The sequence below is a fragment of the Bacillus rossius genome, chromosome 1, assembly GCF_032445375.1.
Source record: "Bacillus rossius redtenbacheri isolate Brsri chromosome 1, Brsri_v3, whole genome shotgun sequence".
Taxonomy (NCBI): domain Eukaryota; kingdom Metazoa; phylum Arthropoda; class Insecta; order Phasmatodea; family Bacillidae; genus Bacillus; species Bacillus rossius.
Window position 1 is genome coordinate 82,899,950 of NC_086330.1, and position 27,434 is coordinate 82,927,383.

The 27,434-nt window shown below is 38.6% G+C and overlaps 1 protein-coding gene across 1 annotated transcript in view; it reads left to right on the top strand.

The window, feature by feature from the left end:
- LOC134530920 (regulating synaptic membrane exocytosis protein 2) overlaps window positions 1–27,434 on the top strand; it is a 350,617-nt gene that overhangs the window by 37,148 nt on the left and 286,035 nt on the right. The window contains exon 2 of the mRNA XM_063366274.1: window positions 16,568–16,676. Coding sequence (XP_063222344.1) covers window positions 16,568–16,676 — 109 coding nt within the window. The remainder of the gene's footprint in view (window positions 1–16,567; window positions 16,677–27,434) is intronic.

Genomic DNA, 27,434 nt, shown 5'->3' on the forward strand with positions numbered 1-27,434 from the left:
TTTAAGTCAAAAGGAGCATAGGAGATGGGATGAAAATCTGCAATTTTTGAACATGGCCTTTAATTTGAATAAACATGACTTCACCCAACATACGCCCGCGGAGGTGTTTTTAGGGAGAGATTTGAGCCATCCTCTGTTAAATGTATGGGGAATATACCCGGAAACTTTGAGTATTTATAGTCCCAGACGTTTGGAAGAGGTATGGACAGATGTAGCAATGAATTTGGAAAAGGCTAGAAAGAAGATTTTCTCGCAGTATAATCAAGGTCGGACTCCAAATCCTTTCGCGGTGGGGGAGGAGGTGTGGTGTCGTGAACATAATTTGAGTGATAAAAGTAAATTCCGTACCGCCAAGTTGGAATTTGCCTTTGGTGGGCCTTATCGGATAATCACGGGCCGCGGAACTATCCGGGAGAGACGAGAATTGGCTTTTCAGCGATGAGCTACGAGTGTTACGTTACGTGATTAATATTGAAGATGACGGTAATGCCACGACACCCTCGGCGAAGTAACACCAGTGGTGGTATATGAGAATGCGATATCGTGGGCCTAGGGCACTGGCCATCAATGTAGCGCGATGCTAGAGGCGCTAAAAGGTGAGCGGGATTTACATCCGACCCCGGCGGACACCGACTACAGAGGTATGCTTCTAGAACAAGTAAGTGCGAGAACTGGATTTGTACTTTTTGTTCGGCTGTTTTGACTTGCGGGCAACGTGTTTAAAAACAGAGTGCGGCGATGGAAATTGCTGGTAGAACTATCTAGACTGGAGGACGTCACTATTTCGTTTTTCCACCCTCCCCTCCTCCGTAATAGACTGTATGGGACTTTGGTTTAATTTAAGTATAGTGTAAGAGTGTTTGTATGCAAATGTCACCAACGTACGTTAAATTTAATTATAGCAATTTAAATGGTATCACGAATTGAATTTATAGGTTCCTTTCCTTTTTTACAGTACTTAATGTTGGTCATTTTATTTCTGGTACTTCATTATATATTTTATAACTATCACAATAAGTTGGGCAGGGCTGTCGGTCAATTTAGTACGTTAATGATTCCTTTTGCGCACTGGCCAAATTTTAAGCCAGTCCATGCGCGTCTATTTAATTTAATTTTACTATGTCAGTGGAGACGCGTATACAGGACTGGCGTGGCGAGTGCGGGCGTGTTCAACTACCCCGGTATAAGGGGGGTTGGCCACAGTCGATAACACTTACCTTGACAGGTCACGCATCTGAGCTGCGGGCGGTTCATTTCCCGCCTCTGGATTTAGACGGAGAATGGTGTATCGGACTCGTAGATTTTCAAACTTATAATGCCATACCTAATATCGACGAGGAAAACTGCAAGATCTGCTTCCTGAAAAGCGATGGGACCGCTCATGAAATACAGTTACCTGTTGGCTCTTACGAAATTGACGACATTGCAAAGTACATCAGGGATATGTTACCACAGGATGTAGACTTTCAACTGCGTGGAAATCCAAACACTCAAAAAAGTATTCTAACATGCAGTGAAAATGTCGACTTTACGAAACCCGGGACCATAGGTACGATGCTCGGATTCGAATCAAAGGTGTATGATACAGGAAGAACGTACGAATCTACGCGCGCAGTAAACATTTTGCCTGTGAATGTCATAAGAATAAACTGTAATTTGGCAAGTGGAACGTATCTTAACGGAAGACTAAGCAACATGCTGCACGAGTTTTCGCCGATGGTCCCACCATGATATAAACTGGTAGAGGTATCGCAAAGTATCATTTACGTTCCAGTCGTCGTGAAGTGCGCACACGAAGTCGTCGTCCGAATCGTTGACCAGCGAGAACGATTGGTGAATTTTCAAGACGAAGAAATTACATTACGTCTGCACTTGAAGCGATAGGCATAAAGTTCGTAACACCGAACAGTTATAAATGAAATCGTATTGTCGTGAATAAGAACAGTTCTCTACCAGACATCGGTGCATTAACACCTGACAACATAAAGTATCTTCTCAGTATTGGACAAGTGCCGAATAAATATGGAAGACGAAATCCTCAACGTGGAAGATCCGGTCATTTTGGAGGACAGCATTACGAAAATGGAATTGCACGAGTACCAGCCTTTCCTGCTCGGACCGTACGCACTACCATCGGAAGTATGCAATGGAGTACAACACCAAGATATTTGTACTTTACCTTCGCAGTCATTTCTACGTATAAGAGGCACGCTTACAAAAGCGGATGGTACGCACCCGACAACGACATCAATATCCTGCAATGGTATTCTTCACCTAATCGAGCGCATTACATATGTACTCAATGGCGTCGAGGTAGACCAGACGAGAGATGTAGGCATAACATCTGCTATGAAAAATTACCTTTCGCTCACGCCAAATGAACTGTCTGCTGCAAAGATGGCCGGTTGGGCTCTAGAGGATGAATATAAGCTTCCGGTTTATGCCGAAGGAAAGTTCGAATTTTGTGTTCCTCTGTCCATGCTTCTTGGATTCGCTGAGGACTACAAGCATATAATCATTAATTCGAAACAAGAGCTCGTACTGCTTCTAGCAAACACGCACATTAATGCAATTGTCGCTGCTGCAGAAAACCCTCAAGATGTCTCACTAACACTACAGTCTATCGAGTGGATGCTGCTCCACATCCAAGTGAGCACCATTGAACGAGTCAAGATGTTGAAGAACATAGAAAATGGCAAGAACATCGATGTGCCATTCCGATCCTGGAGCCTGGAAACTTATCCTGGCTTGCCTCATAGTCAGCGTATCAATTGGATAGTAAATTCCAGCTTCGCTACGGAAAAACCAAGATACATCATCGTAGGGCTTCAGACCGGAAGACAGCTCAATGCAGGAGTAAGTCGCTCCGTATTCGATAACTGTCAAATACGCATTGTAAAAATATTTTTAAACAGCGAAAGTTATCCGTACGTTGACATGAACATGGATTTTGAAAGTGGAAGATTTCTTCGAGCATATCAAATGTATGCCAAGTTTCAGCAAGCTTACTATGGGCGGAGACAGTCACCGATACTAAGTCCCGACAGTTTCAAGAACAAGGCTCCGTTAATGGTGTTTGACGTTTCCAAACAGGATGATCGAATAAATTCAAACATCATCGACTGTAGTATCGAGATAACGACTAGCGGAAATATTCCACCAAACTCCTATGCTTTTTGTCTGATACTTCACGATCGGCTTGTATCGTACAATTGTAGAGACAAACTTGTGAAAATTCTGACATAAATACCGTTTCATTTTCGATAATAATTTAGTTACGACCGAGCATTGCTAGCGACAAGATGTACTGCAACCTGCAAGGTTTCCAGAGTCAAAATGGATTCGTGCTCAAGGAAATTAGCGTCACCTCCGGAGACAAGACTCGAACACGCACGTTCCGACCTCCGTATCCGTGGAAACTACTAGACGAAAAAAGCAAACGGTCGAACGAATGGCTATGTAAATATTATCACGGACTAGAGTGGGACGAAAGAAAGATTCCGTACCACCAAGTGAAAAACACTATTGAAGATTTACTAGTTCAAAACGAAATAATCTACGTTGCCGGGCCTGAACAGAAGAAATGGCTGAGCAAGTTGTTGTGTGATGCGTCAGTTGTAATTGTAGACTTACAGACCGACTACGGCTGTCCTTCCCTGCGCAAGCTTAGTGCAATATACGACGTGCAGCCACGTGACAAGTTTGATCGTGTCTGTGCCTGTACAAACTCCCAGTTAATGCATAAATGGCCGCACGGTGTTAGTATGAGCCTGAATATATAAATGGCGTACATACGTACGTGCCTTCAGTTGTCGTTCGACCTAGAAGAAGATGTTTACGTTTCATCCTGCTAACGTGTACGTGAGCGCAAGACCTAGCTTCAGCAGTGTCGAGTACAGCTACTGGGATTCTGGGTATCTACGTACGTATACAGAAACCTGTGATGGAGGGGCTCAGCATTGGCGGTTTGCGCACTTTCCTGTGTCCTACGAACCGACTCAGCAGCTGGTAGATTGTTGCGAACCTGGAAACTGTGCCGTCTATCACATGAGACCACACACAATCCTTCCTGCTAGCATCGCTGAGGTAGCCGCCTCGTCTGCATGTGCAACACCAAACATGGACGTGTTGCAACCTGTTGCGACCTGTGATGCTTCTACGCAGACGTCCGAACGGCGTGCGTCTCGTCATCGTAGTTCAGGCAGTGAATCTGTCCCAACTAGCACTGAGCCAAAGCCTAGGCGTAGACGTGGTCACAGATGTCATCGACCATGTCTTGTCGGAGTTGTCAACGTCGCAGAAGATGACCAGCTGGAAACCTGTGTTCCTGATCCTGTGGCCTGCGAACCAGTTGGAACCGGAGTCAACGAACCAGTTGGAACCGGAGTCGACGAGTCAGTTCGTGCGGCATTAAAGACTTTGCTTGTGAAAATGCTTGATTCCTTAACCTAATATGTATTTGTGTACTTTTTATAAATAAATGTGTACAACTTGAACTCGTGTGTTTTTTTATTTCTACAATTTTTTTTAGATACCTAATAGGAAAAAAAATAATTTTAAATACAGACAATATTTTGACTCATGTAGTATACCAGTAGACCACGGGTATATAAGCGAGGTTCAGACGACTGGACCCGCAGTTCACCTCTGGTCGCGGTGCAGTACGGACGTGCTCTCTCCATTAAGTTTCGTGAGATTTAGTTATGTCGTTCGGAATAGAATGTTTACCGACAGCAGCGGGGACCTCGATGGCAGCAACGATGATGGAGTCGGAGATCCCGATACCGGCTGCAGAGGAGACCACGGCGGCGGTGGAGATCCCGATACCTGCTGCAGAGGAGACAACGATACGTGCTGTTCCATCATCAGCTGAAGTTCCACCATCTGCATTCCAGACTTCAATTAATGAAGAGCGTACAGCGCATCAATGCAAATATTGTGACGCATCTTTTACAAAACCTACGAATGCGCGCAGACATGAAAGAAGCAGTTGTCCGAATAATATACTGAAACGAATACAATTTAAGTGCAATAAGTGCAATAAACTAATTTCACGTCTCGACAGATTACATCGTCATTATATAAAATGCTCCGTGAAAGCTAATTGCGAGTATAATGAACATGGTTATTGTTTTGACTCGTGTGTTGTACCAGCTGATGAGACTATATAAGTGAGACCCTGGTGATATGAACTTCAGTCCGTCTCTGTCTGCGGTGATGAACGGATCGGATAGTTAGACTTGATTAATAGACCGGTATCTAACTATTCTTGAGAACTCGATGGCATCATTACCAGTATCAACACCAACCTGGATTGAAGGTCTACCATCAACAGTGCAGAGCTCGATGTCAACGATGTCTACAGCTACACCTGCTCTCTCAGCACAGCAGGAGATTTCGACGCGTGCAACATCTTCTGCAGAGCAGACCTCAACGGCTTCAGAAGTTAACATGTCAGCAGTGTTACAATGGTTGTCAACAGTTCCAGTGGCATTGATGAAGGAAGGAGAATCCAGCGGTGTTCCATCACCCGGCTGCACGTACTGCGAGAATATAAAAAACTTGAAATTACGTGATTATGTAATACACAATTGTAGTAATAACTCTGAACGCATTACATATCAGTGCAACAGGTGTTTAAGCAAGTTTGTACAATATGGAAGATTAAAACGACACCTCAGGAATTGTGATAGACTGGCTGTACATTCATCGGAATCAAGCTGTATATTTTGTAACAAAACATTGGCAAATATTCAAAGTGCACAACGACACGAAATATATCACTGTCCTTTTAATGAAGTCGATAATTCGTCTTTGTGTGAAAATTGTGGTGTACCAATATGTCGACCTGATAAACTGAATAGACATTTCAAGTCATGTAAAGGACTTTGTCCGTATAGTAAGAAGACTGTTTGAATCGAGGAATTCACAAGACTTTAGTAATTTGTCTGTGTAGTATGTATGTAATAAAAGTTTTTTTAATAGAACTTGTGGTGTTTTTATTTTCTCAAACCTGTCACTTTAGTGGTATTTTTTTAAAATTAAAGTTGTTTTGTATCGACCAGGGATCGAACCAAGGACCTAATTCGATCTAATCAATCAGTATATAGATTACAAATTTATTTAATGAATTTTAAATTTTTTCCCGCATCTCTAGCAATCAAATTACGAATTACCAAAATGTTGGTCTTGATGTCTGATAGGATGGTGGTCGTAGAGGATTTAAAGTCTCTTTAAGAATGTTGAACATGGTTTATTGAAATTATTATTTTTTACATAACATTAAACGTTATTGTATCGATCGGGTATCGAACCGAGGACAGGAGCGGATCGAATATATCAGTATATTTATTGCCAATTTATTTAATGAGTTTTGGAATTTTTCCCGAATTTCTAGCTTAATAATTATGGATTTTCAAAATGGTGGCAAAATGACAAGATGGCGGGTGTCACAGTAATAATAAATGATTACTGCACTCTGGCGGATAAGTATTAAACTAACATGGCATCAGCACACTCTAGCAGACGATACAATGACGATGGCTTCCAGCAACGAAGACAAGATGGCGGACGTGGCGTCATACTGCCGGATGATATATATGCATTGGTATAAGTGGTGGGGGTCAGTCTGCCAGCACCCACCACGGGGGAAGGATCGGTCGCTATTTTTATTTTTTTTTACCCTCACCGGGATCGAACCGAGGACTCCGAACTCCGTGTCGTAAAAGTACAATTTTTTTAAATATTTTTCATTAAAATTTTATTATTTAATTTTTTATAAATTTTAAAAAAATTTTCATTAAAATCGGAAAATAAATAAAAAAGTTAAAGATTGTGGCCGTAACGGAAATTGCAACGGTGACGTCATCATCCAAGATGGCGGAAAACACATCACCGGAATTTTCGAGAACACACAATTACGTCATCAAAAATGGCGGATCCAAGATGGCGGATCCAAAATGGCCGCCGGGGTCAAGGTCAAGGTCAAAGGTCAAGGTCACAACCATCCAAGATGGCCGCCGTGACGTCACAATCCAATATGGCGTCGACAATCCTCAATCCACACCCAGGACCCTGGCGCAGGTCCGTTATTCCTATACTACTCCCCTGCTGGTAGAAATCCAACAAAATATCACCAAAAGAAAGAAACTATTATTTTATGATGAACTATCACAATTAAAAAGAAAATATTTAAAATGTGCGTTCATATAAAAAAAATCTATATTAAATTTATTAGTTGTGTTATTTTTACTTCTTTATGATAATAGCTATTGATAGTTAACTGAAACATCCCGATACAAATATTATAGTTTTGTAACTGAAGGAGTTATTATAATAGCCGAACTATGTCATAGTCCCCTTAAGTTGGCCTCCTGGCTAGGACGCCAAACGGCGCGCAGAGCTCCAGGTGTTAACGCACCACTTACAAACCGCTCAAGATTTATTAAGGCTGTCTCATTAGGAATAGCATTTGAGTCATTGCACTTGTCTATACAATTTTCGTTCTTAAATTTCGTCTATAACGCGTTTTTTTTTTTTTTTTGGGCAGTGAGAAAAGGCTTAGACGGGTGATTTCACGACTCTTTTTAGTTATGAAACAATGTTTGTTAATGGTATGGGAAGAGCAGGGAGCCTTTATCTTTAATGCTGGAACATAAAACTGAAGGATCACATCTTGAAGTCCGACGTAGGCGCGTTACCGACGCGAAGACTGCACGCCAGTTAGCTGCCTGGCGCGTAGGGGCTGTGAGGCGTGTGATGCGTGAGCCAGAGTCACCCTTAGCGCATGGACCTCAGCACCAACTTGTTTATCCCCACAAGACTCCTCCGCCGTTACGGGGTGGCTGGGGCAGGGGGAGGGGAGGGCGGTTACGAGGGACCACCCACCCCTGCACCGTATCAAAACCACCCCCGTCGCTGCTCTGCGCGGTGACGTCGTATTATCTCCAGCGAGGAGGTGGGAGGGTGTGCTCGCGGAGAGGAGGGGCTTAACTGGGAGACGCCATCACATTAGCGCGGGCCGGGGGATCGTGTCGCCTCACGCTGCGGGCGGTTGCTTGTCGGGGGGAGGAAGGGGGGGCTGGAAGACACATGTCCTCCATGTCGGGCGGGCGCCCCCTGGGCAGGAGACACGCGATGGAGGCGTCTCCCACGCCACCTGCGCCGCGACGCCAACGCTGGGCGTCCACATCGTCGCGTTGCCTTGCTTCTTTGCTTCGAGTCGCTCACTGGGACACGCACATTTCACTAGAAGAAACTGCGTCCCTTTTCAGGCCACGTTCAACTCTCCAACCATATAGCGTGGCGTAACTTTAACTTACTATATATATATATATATATATATATATATATATATATATATATATATATAGAGAGAGAGAGAGAGAGAGAGCTTAATTTTGCATAATTATTTGCCTCTCACAAAGTTACACTTTTTAAAGTTTTGTACTTACTAAAGTTAAATATTAATTGGATTACACAACATAACATTTTAAGTTTAAGGGAAATATTACCGTCAACTTAATAAAATGTTTAAGATTTTTCCAAGAGATATTTATGTAATTTTACGTCACTTTTCAAAATTTTAAATAATTCAAGGATTTCACAGCCAAGAGCCCCAGTTAACTTACTTTATAGCATTTTATTTGTTTCTTCATTAGCTAGGTTATCTTTTTTTTTCGTCGATTGTGTCTTCATTTTGATGATTTTATTGATTTTTTTTTGCTTGAGGGCTGAAATGGACTGTAACAATATTTTAAAACTTTTATTAGGTACTTGTATGGGAAACACTTTAAAGTAATAATAATAATCATTATTGTACATTCTGGTTTTAAAAAATAGGACTCAAGAATTTTCTGGAAACGTATTCGGCTACTTATCACGCAAAAAACACAATTTTAATTAATCGAACATATATTTGACTGATTAATCTTTTTTAAAATATAGTTTTGTTGTCAATAAATTCTCGTGCCATTTTACTAACACTAAAAAAAGAATGAAATTTACTTGAAAACGAAACTATACTCTTTCAATGTCCCACATTTAAATGTTAAATGTTTTAAATACCTTTTGACTTTTGACTTTGATTAATTCTGGCTGAATATGTGAAATATAAAACAAAATATAACAAAATAAACGATTATTCAGTAATTTAATTATTTTAAATATAAATGTATTATAAAATACCTGGAAAATTGAAATTAAAGGTACCATGCCTTTTAGCCTGTGTCACATATTTTTCTTCACTTAAAACTTTCTTTAAATAATTTACTTCACAAGTAAACAAAAAAAAGTATTATTTAAATTAGTAGGATGATAGAGTTTTCAAAAATGATTGTCGACTCTCTTTTAACTTCTTTTTTTCATTCAGATACCTATATTTTAAAAAGTTAGGAATAATAGCTGTTTCTCAGCAATAATTAATGAAACTAAACAGTTCTTTTCCTAACGATGTCAAGTTTAAGTTACTATTATTTTTTTACGTGGAAAGGTCACGTCTTGAGTTACGTGGTTCTGTTGGTGATGTGTAATTTAATGGCCGACTGCCCGTGAAAGAATAAATAATTTTAAGAAACCGTAGGGCAGTAAAACCACAACTGTCGCTATATTTCCTCATCCTTAAGAAACTAACCTAATGTGACGCCTTATTCATATCGTGTAATTAATGTCTCATACATTGATTCCTAACCAGAGGTGAAATGAGACCTAAATTCCTGAATAAGTGGATCAACTTTCAGTTTGAAATATTATATTCCCACTGTTCAGGGCTGGGTGCGCGGTTTGTTATTCTTGTTGCTCCTGCAGATGGCAATACAAATTGGAGCGGGTGGAAGCAGGGGCAGCTACAAATATGTTTTTTTCATGAATTATATTCAATCTTCAAAGAAGAATGCGAGTTCGGGGTTGTCCACGTCCATTGATTCTATGTCTAATGCGTTATCGCTGGGTCGGGCCGATGCAGACGACTGCAGCTCGAGGGTCGTATTGCGTGGTGCGCGCTCGCCACTCCGGGCCGCCTGGCCGAGTCCATGGCATTTCTCTGGGCTTCTTCCTTTCTAGTCGATACAGCCGACGTCTCTCTGCATCGGAGAGTCTGGGTGTCACTCGTTGCTTCTTCGAGTTATTCACTTTTGGTTTGGGCATTATTATCTGCCGCTTGCGTAAAAAAATATATTGTGCAAGAAATTGTATAGCCATTTGTTACAAAACGTTGTTTTCACTATAAAGTAAAGAATATAATTTGTTTGGAGAAAATCTACCAAGTACCTTCGTTGCTATCTTGCTTGCAACTGAACGCTAGCCGCGCCTACTTCGCAATTTAACGTTGCCTTCCACGCGGTTTCGTCTTTGCCCGGGTTTAGGGATGGGGAGGGGGGTGGGAGAGAGCGTTATTACCAGCATTTCCCGTTGCCGTTAAAGCGAACTTTACGATGGTGTAGTTATTATTAACCTCAAGTGTATTGTTTGGCTGCAGTGGGCGTTTGACAGTATCCTATGTTCGTGTCGCCAAGGTTCTGTCATGACTCGAGCACGAGACATAAGACGTTCATCGAATTCACGTTTAAAGCCATCGCATAACTATTTTGGCATTGATTTGACTTAATTGTTCATTGCAGGTAAATGAATACAATATACGTGTTGAGGAGGGTTTAACATAACCTCAACATCTTAAAGAACAACGAGTGGGAGTGCCTTGGGGCGAGGGGGGGGGGGGGGGGGGGCTCACCGTCTGCCTCTCTTCTTCTCTTCCCTGGTGCCTGGCTCCCACCCTGTTTCCTGCACACTCTACATTTATTGGCTCAGCAATGTGTGCATTTTTAGAAAAATTCCATTTTCTCAAAAATCTTAGTGATGACAATGATGGAACACGAATAATGGTTTCTTAAAGGGCTTAACTATGCTTTTATAAAAAATTAAGTGCAGAAATATTAAATTAGCACCTATTAAAACTAGACTGAACACAGCTTATAAAGAGTATTTTCATTAGCGAATGAAAGAGATTTAAACATATAAATTATAACCTTTTGTCCACAATAATCAATGGGTATTTAGTTTTCTATAAAAAAAATTTATATTCTTAAAAAAAATATGAATAATTTTGCAAATGATTGAGAAAATTTTGAGACTCTGCATTACACAAGATCAGCAGCTGTGATTAATCCTCTTAAGTGTTGGATCACCTGCCAGTTTATCAGGACTGCCAACTGTCTAATCACAACTACTCACGTGGCGACAAGGCAACCCTGATTTTCGAAACCTGCTCTCAATGGACGAGATAAATGGTTCTACGCGTCGTTGTCAGTCTTTATAACCTGTACGACATGGCCAGGTTCAATGTTAAGCCATCGCTACTGTAGGCTTGGGATTTAATTTAATATTGTACTTTTAAACAGAATTTCGCCGGTCTAATTTGCAAACCTTGTAACTCCCCAAAGTGCGAATTTCAACAGGAGAGGGAAAAAAAACATAAACTTCAAACTCTATCTTTACTACTAGCTGTAAGAAATTGCTACATCTAAACTCCTTAGTCTTACTTTTCCCTGAGAATATTGATAGTGCAAAGTAAGATAATCACTGACATGTAACTGCATCAGGACTATAAAACTTACATAAACATTATACATTTTTTAAGACGTTTGCTGAATTGGGAATTATGTTTCATTAAAAATATTTATCCGTTATAACACTTGAAGAGGACATACAAAAATAATTGCAAAGAACTAAATGCAAAAAAAAAAAACTAAAAATTCTCAATATTATATTTACGAGTTTTTTTTGATTAGATTGGCGATATACACAAAAATTAATAGAATTTTTGGTTGCCCTTTATAATGCATACTAGCCATATTTAAATAATTAAAGTTTGGCTATGCACTAAGTATTTCGCATCAGTCATTATTTATGCCAGACCAGGCATTCATTGTAAGTAATGACGAAAAGGCGTCTTTTCATTTTTAGGGAAATAAATGAAAATTTCATAAAGTTACAGACATCTGTCTGATAATAAAATTGGAATAAATGATCGAAGGGACCTGGGTAAATATTCAAATGTAAATGAAGTTGAAGGGTTAAAGCCCTTTGGTAAACCAAGCCCCTTTATTTCATTTCTCGTTTGGAGGGTTGGAAAATCACGCCGCGCAAAGCATTTTTCGCGCAAATTAATAATGGCAGCCTCGGCGCTTTGCAACTGATGGTCGGGGGAAAAAAAAAAGTGCAGGGGAATGAAAGCAATAATAATAGAAACTTTTCCTCCGCGCAGAGCAGGATAAATAATTAATAACCAACTTCTCGCGATGCTTCGTTCTTTTTGAGAGGCACAAAGGGGGGAAATTGCGAATAGGGATTGGTGGTGCAATTCACGGGAGGGTCGTTTAAATAATAAAAATCACCCTCCTTACGCTTCCGTTTCCGCGAACCCCACTGCGTAAGATGTCTGTGTCATTGTTCGCCGCAAATAGCCGGTTGCCAGCGCCCAAACCCAGCAGGACCGGAGCCACGGCCCTAGTGACTTTAAAGCGGTTCTCTTAAATATTTGACGAGCGGAGTGGCCTGGCGGTTGAAAAGCAAACCGGGGACGACTCTGCGGTATGGTGACGTCAGACGAAGAGCGAGCCAATGGAGTGGGGACTTTGCTGCGATGAGTTGGAATAAGTGTCTTTAAAGAGGTGTCGTAAACCATTTCGCTTCAGCAATTACGTATATTTAATCATCCAGGATTTTAAATGAATTTTTATTTTAACTAGTTTTAGCTGTGAATACATATATTTGAATTCTACACTTACCTAGTTAGGTGTTTAAAGAACGGAAAAGACTAACTTAGATTTAAATCCTACCACGAAATCTGAGGTAATAGTGAAAAAAAAATATTTGTTCGAACAAATAGGTTTTCGTAAAACTGTTTAAATTTAGGATATCATTAATACATCTTTAAAATTATGGTTGTCTTAATTCCCTGCGAAAACAGTACCATTGAAATTTATGTAAGATATTCTAAAAATAAGAACTACGACCGAAATTGCATACGAACGGTTACAGCAAAACTGTTAGCCACTTGATTAAAAACTTTCAAATCATGCTAAGATTAAATTACAAACATTTTAACTATCAACCATAGTTATATTATAATTTAATTAACATAATGGTAAAAATATCTAAATTACCAAAGAAGAATAATTTCGGATACTAAATCAAACTGTTCAAATTATTCATGAATTTTTAATATCAGGAAAAATAAAACACTTTTCGTATAATGCCGGGTGGGAAATTTTAAAAACATGCACATCAAATATATTATTTTGGGGCCATTATAGTGGACTTTAAAAAAAATATTTACAAAACGTTTTTATGGTCCAAAACTGGAAAAGTCAAACATCTATTATTTATCATAGACTGTAAAATAATTTTATATCACATATTACTTATTACATTACATGACCATTCAGCAGTTTATCTAAACTTTATTATTTCAAATACTTAAGTAAATGTAAAAACTTTAAATAATATTTTATATATATTTTGCAAACTGTTATATTGTGTTAGGTAATATTAGGTTTTGTTAAGTACCGTTAAATTCAATTTTTTTAGGTTGAGTTATGTTGCGCTGTGTAAATGTTTTATTCGAATTATGCTGAAATAATCACCTATACAAAAAGTTTGCTAGATAACTGTTTTCTAAATTATTTTTAGATAATAAAATAACATAATATACGAAATATATTGTATGTTATTATAAAAAGGAATAAATAATATCAACACGTATGTATTTTTTTATTTGCAGTGAAATGTATGTTTGCTGTAGAAAAAGTACTTAAAACATATAAAAATTGTATTTTGTAATGCCCAAAATCGAACTTCTCTGTTTAAGTTATAGGTAGATATATATAAGAATAATGTTTTTGAAATATAAATAAATATATATTTTATTGTAATAAATAAATGAGAAAAATTTTAATAAATAAATCTCACAAATAATTTCGGCTCTAAATTAATAGAGCAGTAAAAATTTCACGGCAGAACTGAGTTACGGGCATCGCATCAAATAAAATAGGAGTATTACGTCTATCTCGCTGTGTCCGTCTTCGCTTGTTTTACCGAGGGGTTTTGTCGCGTCATTCCTTCTCACACCTAGAATCTCTCTCCTTCTGTTCCCGGTCGCAGAGCCATCAATATCGCCTCCACCTTCCCCCTCTCGGCACATGCTTCTCGTCTCCTATCTCGTGAGTTATGGTCCACTGGCTGCAGCAGCCTCGCACCGCCGAGGCGACTCTCGACCGTTGTTTCCCGCGAGGATGTCGCCCTCTCGGCTGGTTTATTCATGAACGACTCCTCGAGATTTAGACCCCTCTGCCCCGCAGAGCATCAACATCCTGAGTTAGCGCGGTCTATTTGCTCGCGGAGCGCCTGTCGGCTCTCGGGTTTGTTTCGTGCCGAGCAGCCGTGCAATGCGAGTTGCAGGTCATGGCATCGTCAGGGGCTCCACTCGCGACCCGCTCCGCGAGTGACGGGAAGGGGATAACATCTAGAAAGCGCTCTCTCTGCTGAATTTGCTACTGCCCGGGTCGGGCTAGGGCTCAGAGGCTCTAAAATATAGCCACTTCATATAAAAATGTTAATGTATATATGACTAAAATGTTATACATTTTTTAAATACTTAGTTTTATCCTTTACTTTGTTAGTATATTTTTTTAAATATCTGTAGTTTTAGTCAAATAATATAAATTAAATTAATTATAAATATAAATTAATTATAAACCAAAAATAAAAACTTTCAAATATTAATACAACCACTTACGAGAGCTAACACACAAAGTGAGATCTGAGCGAAATACTACCCTATTAATCAAAGACATTAATAAACCGTCCTCTTAGATCATTCAGAAATTAGTTGTTCATCAAATGTATCGAATTTCTTGACATATAATGATGTTATTATTTACGGACAACAATTTAATCGTTTTAGGTTTTTCTATACTTTCTATTGTTATGATAGTTAAATCACTCTGAATCAGACAGCATTATTCCATTTCCACGCAGTTAATTTAAAAACGTCAAAAATTTTATATGATATATTTTAATACTGAATGTACGTGTTATCTATATCTAAGAGTAGCAGTACGATATAGGTACCAAAGATTCGTACGTAAATTTAAATAAATTAATTTAAACAAATTAGCCTTAAATTATTTTAGCAAAAAAAATTGTTGTGCTGTACAACTTACGTATGATAAATATAAAGTTAGTTGTCAATAAAAAAGAATTGAAATATTTCACACATTGTTAAATCAATAATGTATTTTCTGTTCAAACAAAAGGATTTTAATAATAAACTGTGTTAAAAGTTTATCTCCTTTTTAGTTCAAATTATTATAAGGTTTTTTATATTTGAATATGTATTATGTATTTTTAAATTTAATTATTAAGTTTTGTTTTATTTTAAAAAATTTATGACAAAAGAATTGATTAGTTACAACGGATTGATAGAGAGAGCCTCCTGTCTATAAAGGGATGTCCAAATGAAATGATAAGATGATATTGAAGATAAAATGCTATTGTTAAGACATAAGAGTCAATAAACATAATTTATTTTTTTGTGAACTTTTGGCATTAGGGATGAAAAGATCTATTTTCATATTTATTAATACTTGTTATGTTTTGTAGGAAATTGTAACACTAAACATCAGCCATGCATTATCTAATACATATTTGTAAAAACATATGCATGCATTAGTAATAAGCACTCTTTGACTAATTGCGCTATGCTTACTTTGTTTCAGTTATTTTTCCTTGACAGCATGAAAGATGCTTAACACTTCGTATCTATACTAACATTTTTCAAACCAATTAAAAAAAGGTTTAGTGACCATGGACTAGTGTTGGATATGGACAGCGCAATAACAGACTTGCAAGCCCATTATTCAAAAGGATTATTATTAAATATAAATGTTGTCAACCAGTCTCATTGTGGACACAAATGATTAGTTTTTAAGGTAATAAATATTATATTTATTTATATGGCTATATGTCAATGCAGTAAGTACTTGAATTTTTAAATTCTATAAATGATTTTGCAATGAGGAAGATTGTAATCATGTTTTTTTACTGGGCCATTGCTGGATATATGTCATAGAGTAAACTCAATACCATACAAAAGAGGTGAATACGGAAAAACAAACAAAATCAGCGGATGTCAAAAGTTAAAGCAAAAGACAACATAGAGACTTCCGTGGAAGAAATCAGTCAGAAAAATGTTACAGCACAAACACAGTAGGCTGATAAACAGATATTATGGAAAACACAACGACAATAACTACGAACACAGAAGGTTTCCTATGACAAAACAGTTAATTCTTATACAGCATTTATTTATTTTTCCCATATCCCAGAAATTGTATGAAATCAAAATCATCTAAATAACAAAGAATAATCACGTTCAGAGTTAGTGAACTCAGTGTCCATGAATTCGCGGAGACAGCCGTAAATGTTCCGAATGTCCCTGGGTGATTTGTAACCGGCTTTCTTCGCGAGTTGAAAATGGGAACCTGTTGAAGAGAGAGTGGTTGTGCTGCAGATGGTGGCGACGAACGAGAGCGCCCCTAGCGGCGACCCCGCGGACTCCGGGACCCTCAGCAAGCTGCGGCAGACGCTGTCATCGGGGCTGATGACGGCGCAGGACCGAGGTGAGTCGCGCGCCGGTGCGCCTGTGGAGGGGGTCACCCCTACCAGTACTGTCGATGCGAGAGTGTGTTCGTCTGTTTGTCCTTTCACGCAGCAACGGATCTACTTGATTTTATTTTGCATATATACGTATTTTATGAGCCGGAGAGCGACAAAGACTACATATTATTATAAAATGTTATTCCTAAGGGATCGAAAAATGTTTAATTTTAGTTTTATAATAGAAAATCATAGGAGGTATATCATAGACGCACAAAGAGTGACTTTTTGTAATTTCTCTATGTCCGCCACACGGTCATATAGTAAGTTCTGGCAACTTCCTATTCTTCTCCTTGGGGAAACCCATCCGCTTAGTGAAACTTGCGGCTGCTAGTGTATTAAAGGTGCTGATAACAGTTTAGTTAAGAACTTCGTAAATAGATGGTGCTGTCCGTTAATTTGTAGCACGCTCTCGGTTGGTGCGTCCGTACTTACTTTATGATGTGTTTAGCCCGGGCAACGCCGGATAAATCGGCTAACTATTTTATGTTTACGTTTTACACGGTTAAAATTGTAGTCTTTTTGAATGGCCGAACTTCAACAAAATGCAAATAAATGCGTTCAGTTAGAGCTTGGAATCAAACATGACACCTCTGGAATCATGAACACAATGAAGTCCAGGGAAAAGTTTTGTTTCTTACGCATCGTTTGCTTAGAACTTGAAAATATTTAAAAATCACATTTTTGCTTCATTTATTTGAAATTATTTGGAATTATAATTATTTGTTTTCTCGAAAATTGTGATTTTTTGAAGTTATCATTCTGTAGGCGTGAATTTGTATGATGCGCGCGCACCATGTTACGAAAATTTCACAGAGTTAAAAAAGGCTACATACAAAAATAGCTGCATACATAATTATCTAGTGTATACTTTTGGCATAATTAGCTGGCAAAGTTGTATTTTCAACATTTTGTTACAGAACTTATAAATATACTCAAAGGAATTAATACCTAAAAATTTTGAATTTAAAGGCATTGATGGTGCTTCTGCGGGGTATGGTGTAAAATTCCTTCAGAAAAATTTATTTCATTTAGCAATTTAAATCATAAAAATTTGGTGATTTTAAAAGGGCAGGTAAAATAAAATATATATATATATATATATATTTTCCTTAATGAAATTAAACCGTATCACATAGCAGCCAGTAAAATTGACTTTAAAAGGAAAAACGTTCCTTGTTTTATATTCCTTTTCAATCATCTTATTTATATTGCAAAAAAAATTAAAATACAAATTTGTCAGCTAATTAAGCAAAAAGTATGCTAAATATATTTTTTTCAATTTATAAAAGTTCAGCCACTCAAAAAGGTGAAACATAATTATTTAATAATGACCTGTAACGGACATGCACACTGAAGTCCGTTGAGTCCCAGATAGGGGTTTATATACTTAAATATTTTACTTTAAAAATTTAATGTTTTCCACATTATTTTTAAAAAATTCTAATGTTGATACAGTTTTTGTTTATATGTATGTTCTACCTTCTTGTCTATGTTGGCATGAACAATTTTAAACACTTTAATCAGCTGCTTCAAGAAGAAAATTTTAGTTTGGAAACGATGTATCCTTTCTAGAAGCACGTCAGAAAAATTTGTTAATTTTTGCATGTTATGTTTTTAGTAATTTTTTATATAACATTGACAGTTATAATAATTCAATAAATAAACATAATAAAAAAAATTAAACATGTTTCGGTACTGTTTAAATTTACATGATGAAATTCTTAGACATGTATTCAATAAATTTATCAGGCCAAAATAAATCTGTATTGGAAATATGCGTTGTTTGTAAACATTTAAAAAATAATATTGTGTCTTATTTGGGTATGAAAAGAAGTGAACGCAAGTAAATAAACAACAAAAAATTAATTTTTGTTAACAAGTTGCGAAGGAAAATTATAAGTTAACCATGATGTAGTGTACGTATTGTTAAACAAAGAGTGATTCATCACTTTAGTTTACTTTTAACTGTGATTTATCAACCTCAAAACAACGTGGTTTAAAGCGTGTATTAGCAAGTTAAATACCTGGTCGAGATGATAACGTACTGCTTAATAAAATGAATGGGTGCTGCAAAATTATGCAAATACATAGGTTATAATATGTTAGAAAAAGTAAAAAAACATTAACACGGTTATAACTGTTTAGTTCAGATTTTTCATTTTTGAAAACTCTATTAGTTCAAATTAAATATTATTTCAAAGCTAGCATTTACGCTCTTGTACGCACTGACAATCATGCAGACGTCTGTCGTTATTGACTGCCACTACCAAAAAATCTAGTTTTCTTTTTGACTGTGTTATAAAAAATGTATAAAACAAAATATATTAGAGATGGCTGATAATTCAAAGTGGATAAATAAAAACAATGATAGTATTGTGCAGTAATAGTTAAGTAATAGCACATAACTAATATAACTAAAATATAACGAGACATAAAAGGGCTTGTAATCACCCGTAGCTGCTGCTTAAATACCTGCCTCAACAAAAAAAAAAAGTTAAAAACTTATCTCAAAGAGCACTACTCAAATTAAAATCGGTATTTTTGCATTTTTACTCTATTTGCCAGAGTGAACTAGACTCCATAGCTAGGCAAGGGCAATGTGATTATTGTTTACTGGAAGGGAAAAGATAATTATTTTGTTTTCAATCGTTGCGTGGGAATTCTGTCTGGAAATATCTGGACGTGAGTGACTCATTAGTAACAGTTTATTGCTAATTATATACCAACGCCAGACACCATTATTCACTTTACTCTGCTGCCTCAAGGCTGATTACGGCGAAATTAGAAACGTACAAAAAGCCCGAACGATGTATGAGTTTCGTTTTTCCCGCACAATTTCAACTTTTTATCCCGTTTTTTTTAAACCTATTTTACGCGTAATTTCGGATATGACAAAGTTTTAATAACGATGTCTCCATCAAAACGAAATGAAACGTTATCGTCATGTATTTTATTGCACCTGTTAACACGATGGATTTAAATATCCTTTTTTATTTTGCTAATACTTAAAAAAAATTTGTAAATAAAAATAACGCCACTTAGTTTAGGTTGGATATGAAAATTTTTAACAAGGTACCACAAATTTGAGTTATTATAGATAATTCTTTGAAATTATTAAAAGTGCTACTTTGTTTTATTATAATTTTCCGTGCAAGGTTTTAATTCTTTTGCACCGGAAAGGTTTGCGTACTAGCAAAAATAACTTACAGAAGTGTGTGAGGTGATAGCTTATGCTCTAGCTTTAAGAGCGCCAATACGATATGCCGTGTTTTTATAATAATGCAATCTCGAAAATGCGATCACAGAAGTGTAAGTCCAATATGTCTATCTGGTCATTAATGGCTTCGTTAAGTTATTGATGCTTTAACCACTGCCGTGATTTATTTTGAAACCCAAATACCACGACTTGCTAATGGTCTGTTACCCATTCTGCTCTTTGATCGGTGATCCAATAATCTTAGCCCAAGAATCATCCAAGAATCATTCTTCTAAACGTTTTGCCAACACATACTGGGACTACACCATCATCTTTCGCGTCAAATAAAGTTCATACAATTCCAATAGGCGAAAGCAAAGCCGAGGAAATGTTAGGTGCGTTTCTATTGGTGGGCTGGTAATACAAGTCACCACCACACTTGATTGTGACACAGTAAGCCAATGATTAATGCTGTTCGCACAAGATAGCAGCACATGTGACAACAGACTCAATTTAAATAACGACTGAAAACACATATGGTAGTTCAAAAGTAAATATGAATCAAAGCAGTCTGAAATATTAATAGGTTCTGACCACTAAAGCCTCTTTTAAATACCTACATAAATTAATTATGACGAAATGAAAAGGCTTAGTGAAGCATTAAATAATTGGTTGTAAGTTTTGATGCCTGTCTTACGAATGATATGAAATTTTGTACAAACAACGCTCTTATAATTATGTCCGAATAAAATTCGTAAAAATTGCGTACATATTTTCTCACGGATTGTCGAGCCCATGAACCACCCCGAGTGTCGGTTCACATTGAATTTCCCAGTAATGTTCGTCCAGCTTTCAAAAACAACATGGTCGAACCACGATCAACTCGGTTTGTCACGGTAGATCACACTTCAACACTGACGACGCAACTGGCCATAAGGCGGAAGGAAGTGTATAGCTTTGTTCAACTTTTTTGTCGGCATCCTCCACCAGTCCTCCCATATGTACGCCCTTTAAGGGTAGATCGGGAGTGGCTTACAGATCCTTTTATAAATTCCAGAGGAAGTAAAATAACGACAGACCTGTCAAGGGATTACTCCCCTCTTTGATCAGGAAGGTGTTAGAGCTTCAGCTTGACCAGACTAGGGACACCCAGCATAGTCATTACCTTAGCCTCCTGCCTCACTCAGCTAACCAGACAGTTGGCTGTGTCCTGAACCCTAAGACTTCATCAGCACTGCTGGCGCCTACCCCGATCTTTCACATCACATTGGAACCCCTCAAAACACCCAGTGAACCCGTGGTCTGGTGTAAGCCTATCCTATCTCTCCTAGATGACCAGGCTAGTACCGGAGCTGTGTCTTCGCTCACCCCGTCAACTCCGCATCGGGCTAGGGAACCCTTGGAGCCTGCTCCAAGCGATCGGAGCACCACTACCAAGTACGAGTCCTACCCAATCAGAATCCTGGGCCTTGGAGAAAAACTTAGTGGGACACCATTCAATCTTTCATGGATTCTTCCCGTACTAGTACAACTTGGTGTCTATATGGCACAAGACCGTTCGCCAACTGGCTGACCAACCGACACTCTTCAGAAGCACTCCACTGGATGTCCTCGTCTCCTCGGACTACCCTCCGACCTGCCGTACCTCGGCCTGACATATTTACAACCGATTAAGACCCGGACATGCTTGAACTCATCCGGTGGCGACCGCAGAGAGTCCTGGCTAGAAATGACAATCCGGTCATACGTGGGATGGAGGGCCTCGGGGTTACCTTGGTACCATCCCCAACCACTGGACTAGGGGAACGTATCACACCTAGGCGAGTAGTTTACAGCTCTTTTATAAGCCCGGGTGCCCCCGAACACGCCGGCGCCATTCTCGGTCGTTTCCATTACCATAGGCCTGATACATTCACTTTGGGGCCCCTTGGGACCGAGACACCAAGGCTCGGCATCGGCAGTCGAAACCCCAGAAAGGTTTCAAACGCATCTGCTGTTGCTCGCAGATTCAGACAATTCACCATTTATGGTCCCATACATGCAATTGAGGATGAACTGCGGCAGGGTTACGCACGGCATGGTCCTTTTTAGTTAAGGCGATGCTATGACCAGAGTTTGAGGCTACCCATCCCAACACAGTCACCACAATTCTCCTCCAACAGTGGTGCGCACGTGGATGCAGAGGATTGCCACTTGGTGCAGAGAGTCTATGTATTCGCATACTTGCACCAATTACGTGAACCTGTTGGATCATGTCTCGGATAGTAGAGCCGGCAACAGCTCCGACACCTCAGGGGACGATAACCTTCCCCGTAGGGTCAGGCCCACAACCCTCAGACCACCGACAGCTGTCGAACCGCCGAGCAGACGCTGCCAAACTCCTTGCTCTATGGCCGAACTGCCCCGCCGCCTGGAAGCGCGCTCACGCGACGGAGTGCTCTGGCTCAAGTGAGCGGTGCGTGCCTGGCGGTGGACCATGGAACTAGAGGCCAGGCGAACTTGTACTCCCAGGACCAGGCAGGGCTCGTACAAGCCTTGTAAAATGAACATGAAATACGATGAAAAAGCGATATGAATTGATTTTGCAATCAAATTCATAACTTATAAGATGATTTTCCAAATTAAGTGAATTCGTTCCGGGTTTCCGTAAGCACCTTTGTACTTCCGCATCACATGACAGTATCCTTGGGTGCTTATTAGTCATGGTGAAAGGTGGAAGACATTTTTTCCCCTTTCTCAAAACTACAAATCTTCAATGTACGAAAAAAGTAAAATATTTTAATTAAAGTGTTTATTAAGATATCTATTAGACAGATAAATAATAAGTTTTTTCGCTCTACAGTAAATAAAAAAGTACTAATTATAAAAGTTGTATTAATATAAATGTTTTCAAATAAAAACATTTTCAATCCTATAAACCCTGCAATGTTTAACTATGAAACTGACTACAAATACAACGGAAAAATGAAATTTAATTTGAAACAAAAACCATCCAAATGATTGAAGTGTCGTAAAAGAAATGTGTATTTGAATTCGGACAAAGATTTGTAACTTTTACTTGCTACTGCTGCAATAGAATAAATCGAACCTCGTGTTTCACGATACAAATTAAGCTTTCATTTGTAGATACAGAAACACATTTCTCAAATACTATTGGAGCTACGTACAAAAAAAAACGTTTATCCCCGTTTTCGAATTCGTTGGACTTTAGTGAACGCTTCTTTTATCGCAGTGGAGAAAGAGATAAAATAAAAATAATTGGCCGCAATATTGTGTTTCGGTAAACTCTGTTTTGCGTCATCAGCATCCGATGACGTAAATTAGCGTCGCAATGAAATTAAATTATCTCCTTTCTCGTGACAACTCGCGGACATTAGTCCGCCCATTTCCTTCATTATCGCGAGACGGCGACAGCCCCTCGGGGAGGCTATAAAACGCTCGTTAATTTCGCCATTGATTAATTACTGTCGGCGGCGAGTACTCTCTTCAGGGCAGTGCCCCGCCCTGGTTGGCGGGGAGGGGGAGCTAGGCTGGTCTCGCCACGGGAGGTTCCACGCGCCAGTATCGCCGAGATGCCTGCGGCAGGAGCTGCGCGAGGCTGCGCGGTGGGCGGAGAGGCTGTGGCGATGATGGAAGGAAAATTAATTACTTCTGGGAGTACAACTCCCTTTGGGAGACCTTTCTCCACCTCCGCTCCGCCGAAGAAATCGAACTCCCATCTCCAGCGCGGGAGCCAGAACACAAGACGCCCGAGCTTGTTAGACGCGGGGGTGTTTGCAGCACCTCGGGAGCAGGGTAATGAAGCCAGTTCCTCGGGTAAAAACCCAATTTATCCCCGACAACACTCCCAACCACACCCCCCTCCCACCCTTCCATGCCGACCCCACGGCGATGCCTCGTCGCGCTCGGTGGTGGGAGAAAGGAATTCCGGGCCCATTAGACGCCTTGGCCGCACTCAAAGTGGATTCCTGGGCACCTCGCACCGGCGACTGCCAAGTGATGGGAGAGCTGAGCCCGCTGCGATCTGGCGGCGGGAGCTGGAACTTCAAGGCCGCTTCAGAGAAGCTCCTGCATTGAATTTACAGATTAATAAATAAACTTACATTCCAGGAATTCATTTAGTGTTTAGAGCGATATTATTTACACGCGTAATTGGCGCAAAAAGTTTTTAATCTATTAAATTGGCTGTGTTTTGTTTCAGCAACTAAAAAAACACACATTTTTAACACAGGTTTTGACATACGAACATCAGAACTCTGTATTTATTCACGGACAAAATAAGTTTCGTTGTTTATCACTTATTTTAGCAGGAATAATGATAATTTATTGCGTCACAAAAAAGTTTAAATTTAAAAAATAATAAATTACACTTCAGCATGATTTACAAACATACAGGATGGATTCTTAAAATGAAAAATATGTATTTTTAAATTCTTTAATAAATAAATAAAATACTAAAAAGTCATAATGAACCGGTATATGATTATAAGTTCAATAAATAAAATTTATCAAATAAAAACTATTGCTAATTCTTTCCGTTTTTTTCAAATCATTTGAGTTCATTGAATTTTTTTTTTTTTTTCACTGATACTATCCAACTTCACAATCAAGAGAGTTTTCATGTCAACAGTTATAGTAGCCCAAGCCGAGATAATTTTGCACAGTTTTGTTTGACCGTAATGCTTTCGACGACATGACCTTTAATATTATTAGGGGTTTGGATTCCCAAGAGTAAGAATTTGTCACTCATTAATTTATACGTCCTGCTAGAGTTAAGAATCACAGGCACAATGAATTTCAGGAAAAATTTTAGTTTTATAACGCATGATTTGCTTATAACTGGAAAATATTTGAAAAATATATAAATATATATTTAATTTATTTGCAATTATGTTGAATTTTATGTTTATAAGTTTACTTGAAAATTCGAAATTTTTTTGTGAGTTGCTGCTAAATTTTTCGGGTTTTGCATTGTTTCAGAAAATTAACGTTTGATTTTCATAAGCTGTGGTCAAGTGGTCAAATCATATTAATTTATAAGTTGTTGGAAGGTTTCTATGGGCACCAAATGGATGAGATAATTCGGACAGAGTTAGTACTGGTACCGGCAGACGTATGTGCAAAGTGCTGGGCGGGCGTGGTAGCAAGGTAAGAAACCCGAGGGGGGAAGAGATGCGCGTGGAGCTAAGAATAAGCTATCAGCTGTTCTAAAAACATAGGCTACGACGATTTCAATTGCTTGGAACGCTGTGGAGTGTAAAACACGGTCACAGCGGTATGGGAAAGATATCTACAGCAGTGAACACGTGTATTAAATAAAAAAAATATTCTTTAATGTTAAATATTGTCATGTATATGGAATAATAATTATCTCTTTTATCACTCAGTGAAGAATTTGTACTATATTTTAAATAGTTACGTTGTTGTAGTCTATTAAACGCATTAAAATAAATCTTAGCATTGGAAATTTTGTGTTTGCTTGAATCTAGATCACTTCGTACAAGTTGTATAATTTATTGGTGTGAATGAGTGGTTGTACATGTTAATCTGTGCCCACTGACTTAAAATTTTTATAACGTATCTTTTATGTTCAGAGAAAATTTTATGCATGAATTTTATTTTTCAAAACCATAATACTTAAACTTTATTTGATTATGTCCGGGCACTGTACCAACTTTCCCATAGTTGCGGTTGTTCTTTCTTACGATATTGTAAAGTGATGCTTACTGTTACAATATTTTTGTGCATAAACTTGACGAAATTTATACAACAGACTTGACACAAAACAAGAACACTGTTGTATGTATGTAGTAGCTAACAAATGCCTCCTTGAACCGGTATCGTTCCCTAATGTTTGTTGTTACTCAAAAACAACAAAAAAAAAGCAAATGTTTTTAGGTCCACGTGTATGCCGCCGGGCCGTTCCGTTGTCACCCGGCCACAGAACTGGGGAGTGATGAACCTGAGTCAAGCAGGTTGGAGGGGACTCGCACGCACAGACGTCAGCCGATAGCAGTGCCATGCTGTGCCACTGCTCTCAAAGAAACATGACCTCTAGGCCCGAGACGCAGCTGTCTCTGCAGCAGGACACACCCCCGGGGACAGAGTGCACACCCTCCCTTGTCCCTCCCTCACGCACTCTGCCGCGCATATAGCTCGTGCCCTCCATTTGCAGTCGTCGATCCGCGGGAGGCGACCAGCTTGCACGGTGGCTGTAGTTCCTCAGGCAAGCTAGCCCTGGCGTGGTATACATCACTCATTTCCTTTAGAAACAAAGCAGGGTACCTGTCTGTCTGCCTAGCGAACTGAAAGTGAAACTTCACTCTAATCTATCCACTTGAAATATAAAACAAAAATAAGTTTTCCGTGTACTACTGCACCCTCGTTAGAAGTTATACTTAATTGGCGAGATAAAAAATTAATTTTCATTATTAATGCAAACAATTAATATAAATAATTTAATTAAATGATAAGATTGACTTAAGTACGATCGTTAACACATACATTCAATCAAATGAAAAAAAATTATAAATACTTAGTAATCTATATTAATGTAAATTTGTGTGTAAAATTATTTAATATATTTAGTAAAATAATCAAGATATTTATTAGTTAGTGATAGTAATCAATAAATGTATTGGTTTTTGTTCTAAATTATTTTTTTTAATTTATTAAATAATAACGTAATAATTTATAAAGCAAATCAATTATCCATACAGGAATATAACCTCACAAACAATCCCATGAAAACGGCCAGGAGACTTCAAAACCTTCCACAGACACTCCGTGCCAGCAACAATGGAAGCCTACAAAGCATTCTGACATCGTTATACACACGGAAACATTACCTTCCTTTAATACTCAGTACACTTGAAAAAGTTTATAACCACAATTTCCATCGTTAATATTTACAATAAATTAATGTTTTTTTTTGCTATGGACCAGTATTCACTATCAGTCACTAAATTATATGATTTGAATACAAAAATATAATTTTTATTTTTATGTAGCCTTTTCTTATATGTAGCCTAAATTTTAATCCTGTGAAAATTTCGTTGCATAATGTGCCTTAAAATGTATAACTTGAATAAGTTAGTTTTTTTTTTCATAAGTACATTTTTAATGTGTCCTTATGCTTTTGATATGGTTTTTTTCAGAACACTAATTAATATTTCCAAATTTGAGTGGCATTCCGATTAATATTATGGTTCGAAAACGTTTCGCAGTACGTCGCCATCCATATCAGTGATAGGTTTCACATGTTGGTACATTTGGAACGCGTGTCCTCTGCCGCCGCGGGAGAGAAGTCTTCCCCTCCGGCAGCACCGCGCAGCGAGAAGACGCCCGACGTCTGGAAGATGGAACAGATGAGTTACGGCGGGCGGCGAAACAATTCAGGATACCTTTATATTTCTATTTCCTCTCTGTTCTTCCCCCCCCCCCCAATCCTCTTAGGGGTGACGGATGAGTGCGAGCAGTCCACGTGGACGTTCACCCACGCATCTCCGGAAACTGAACCGCA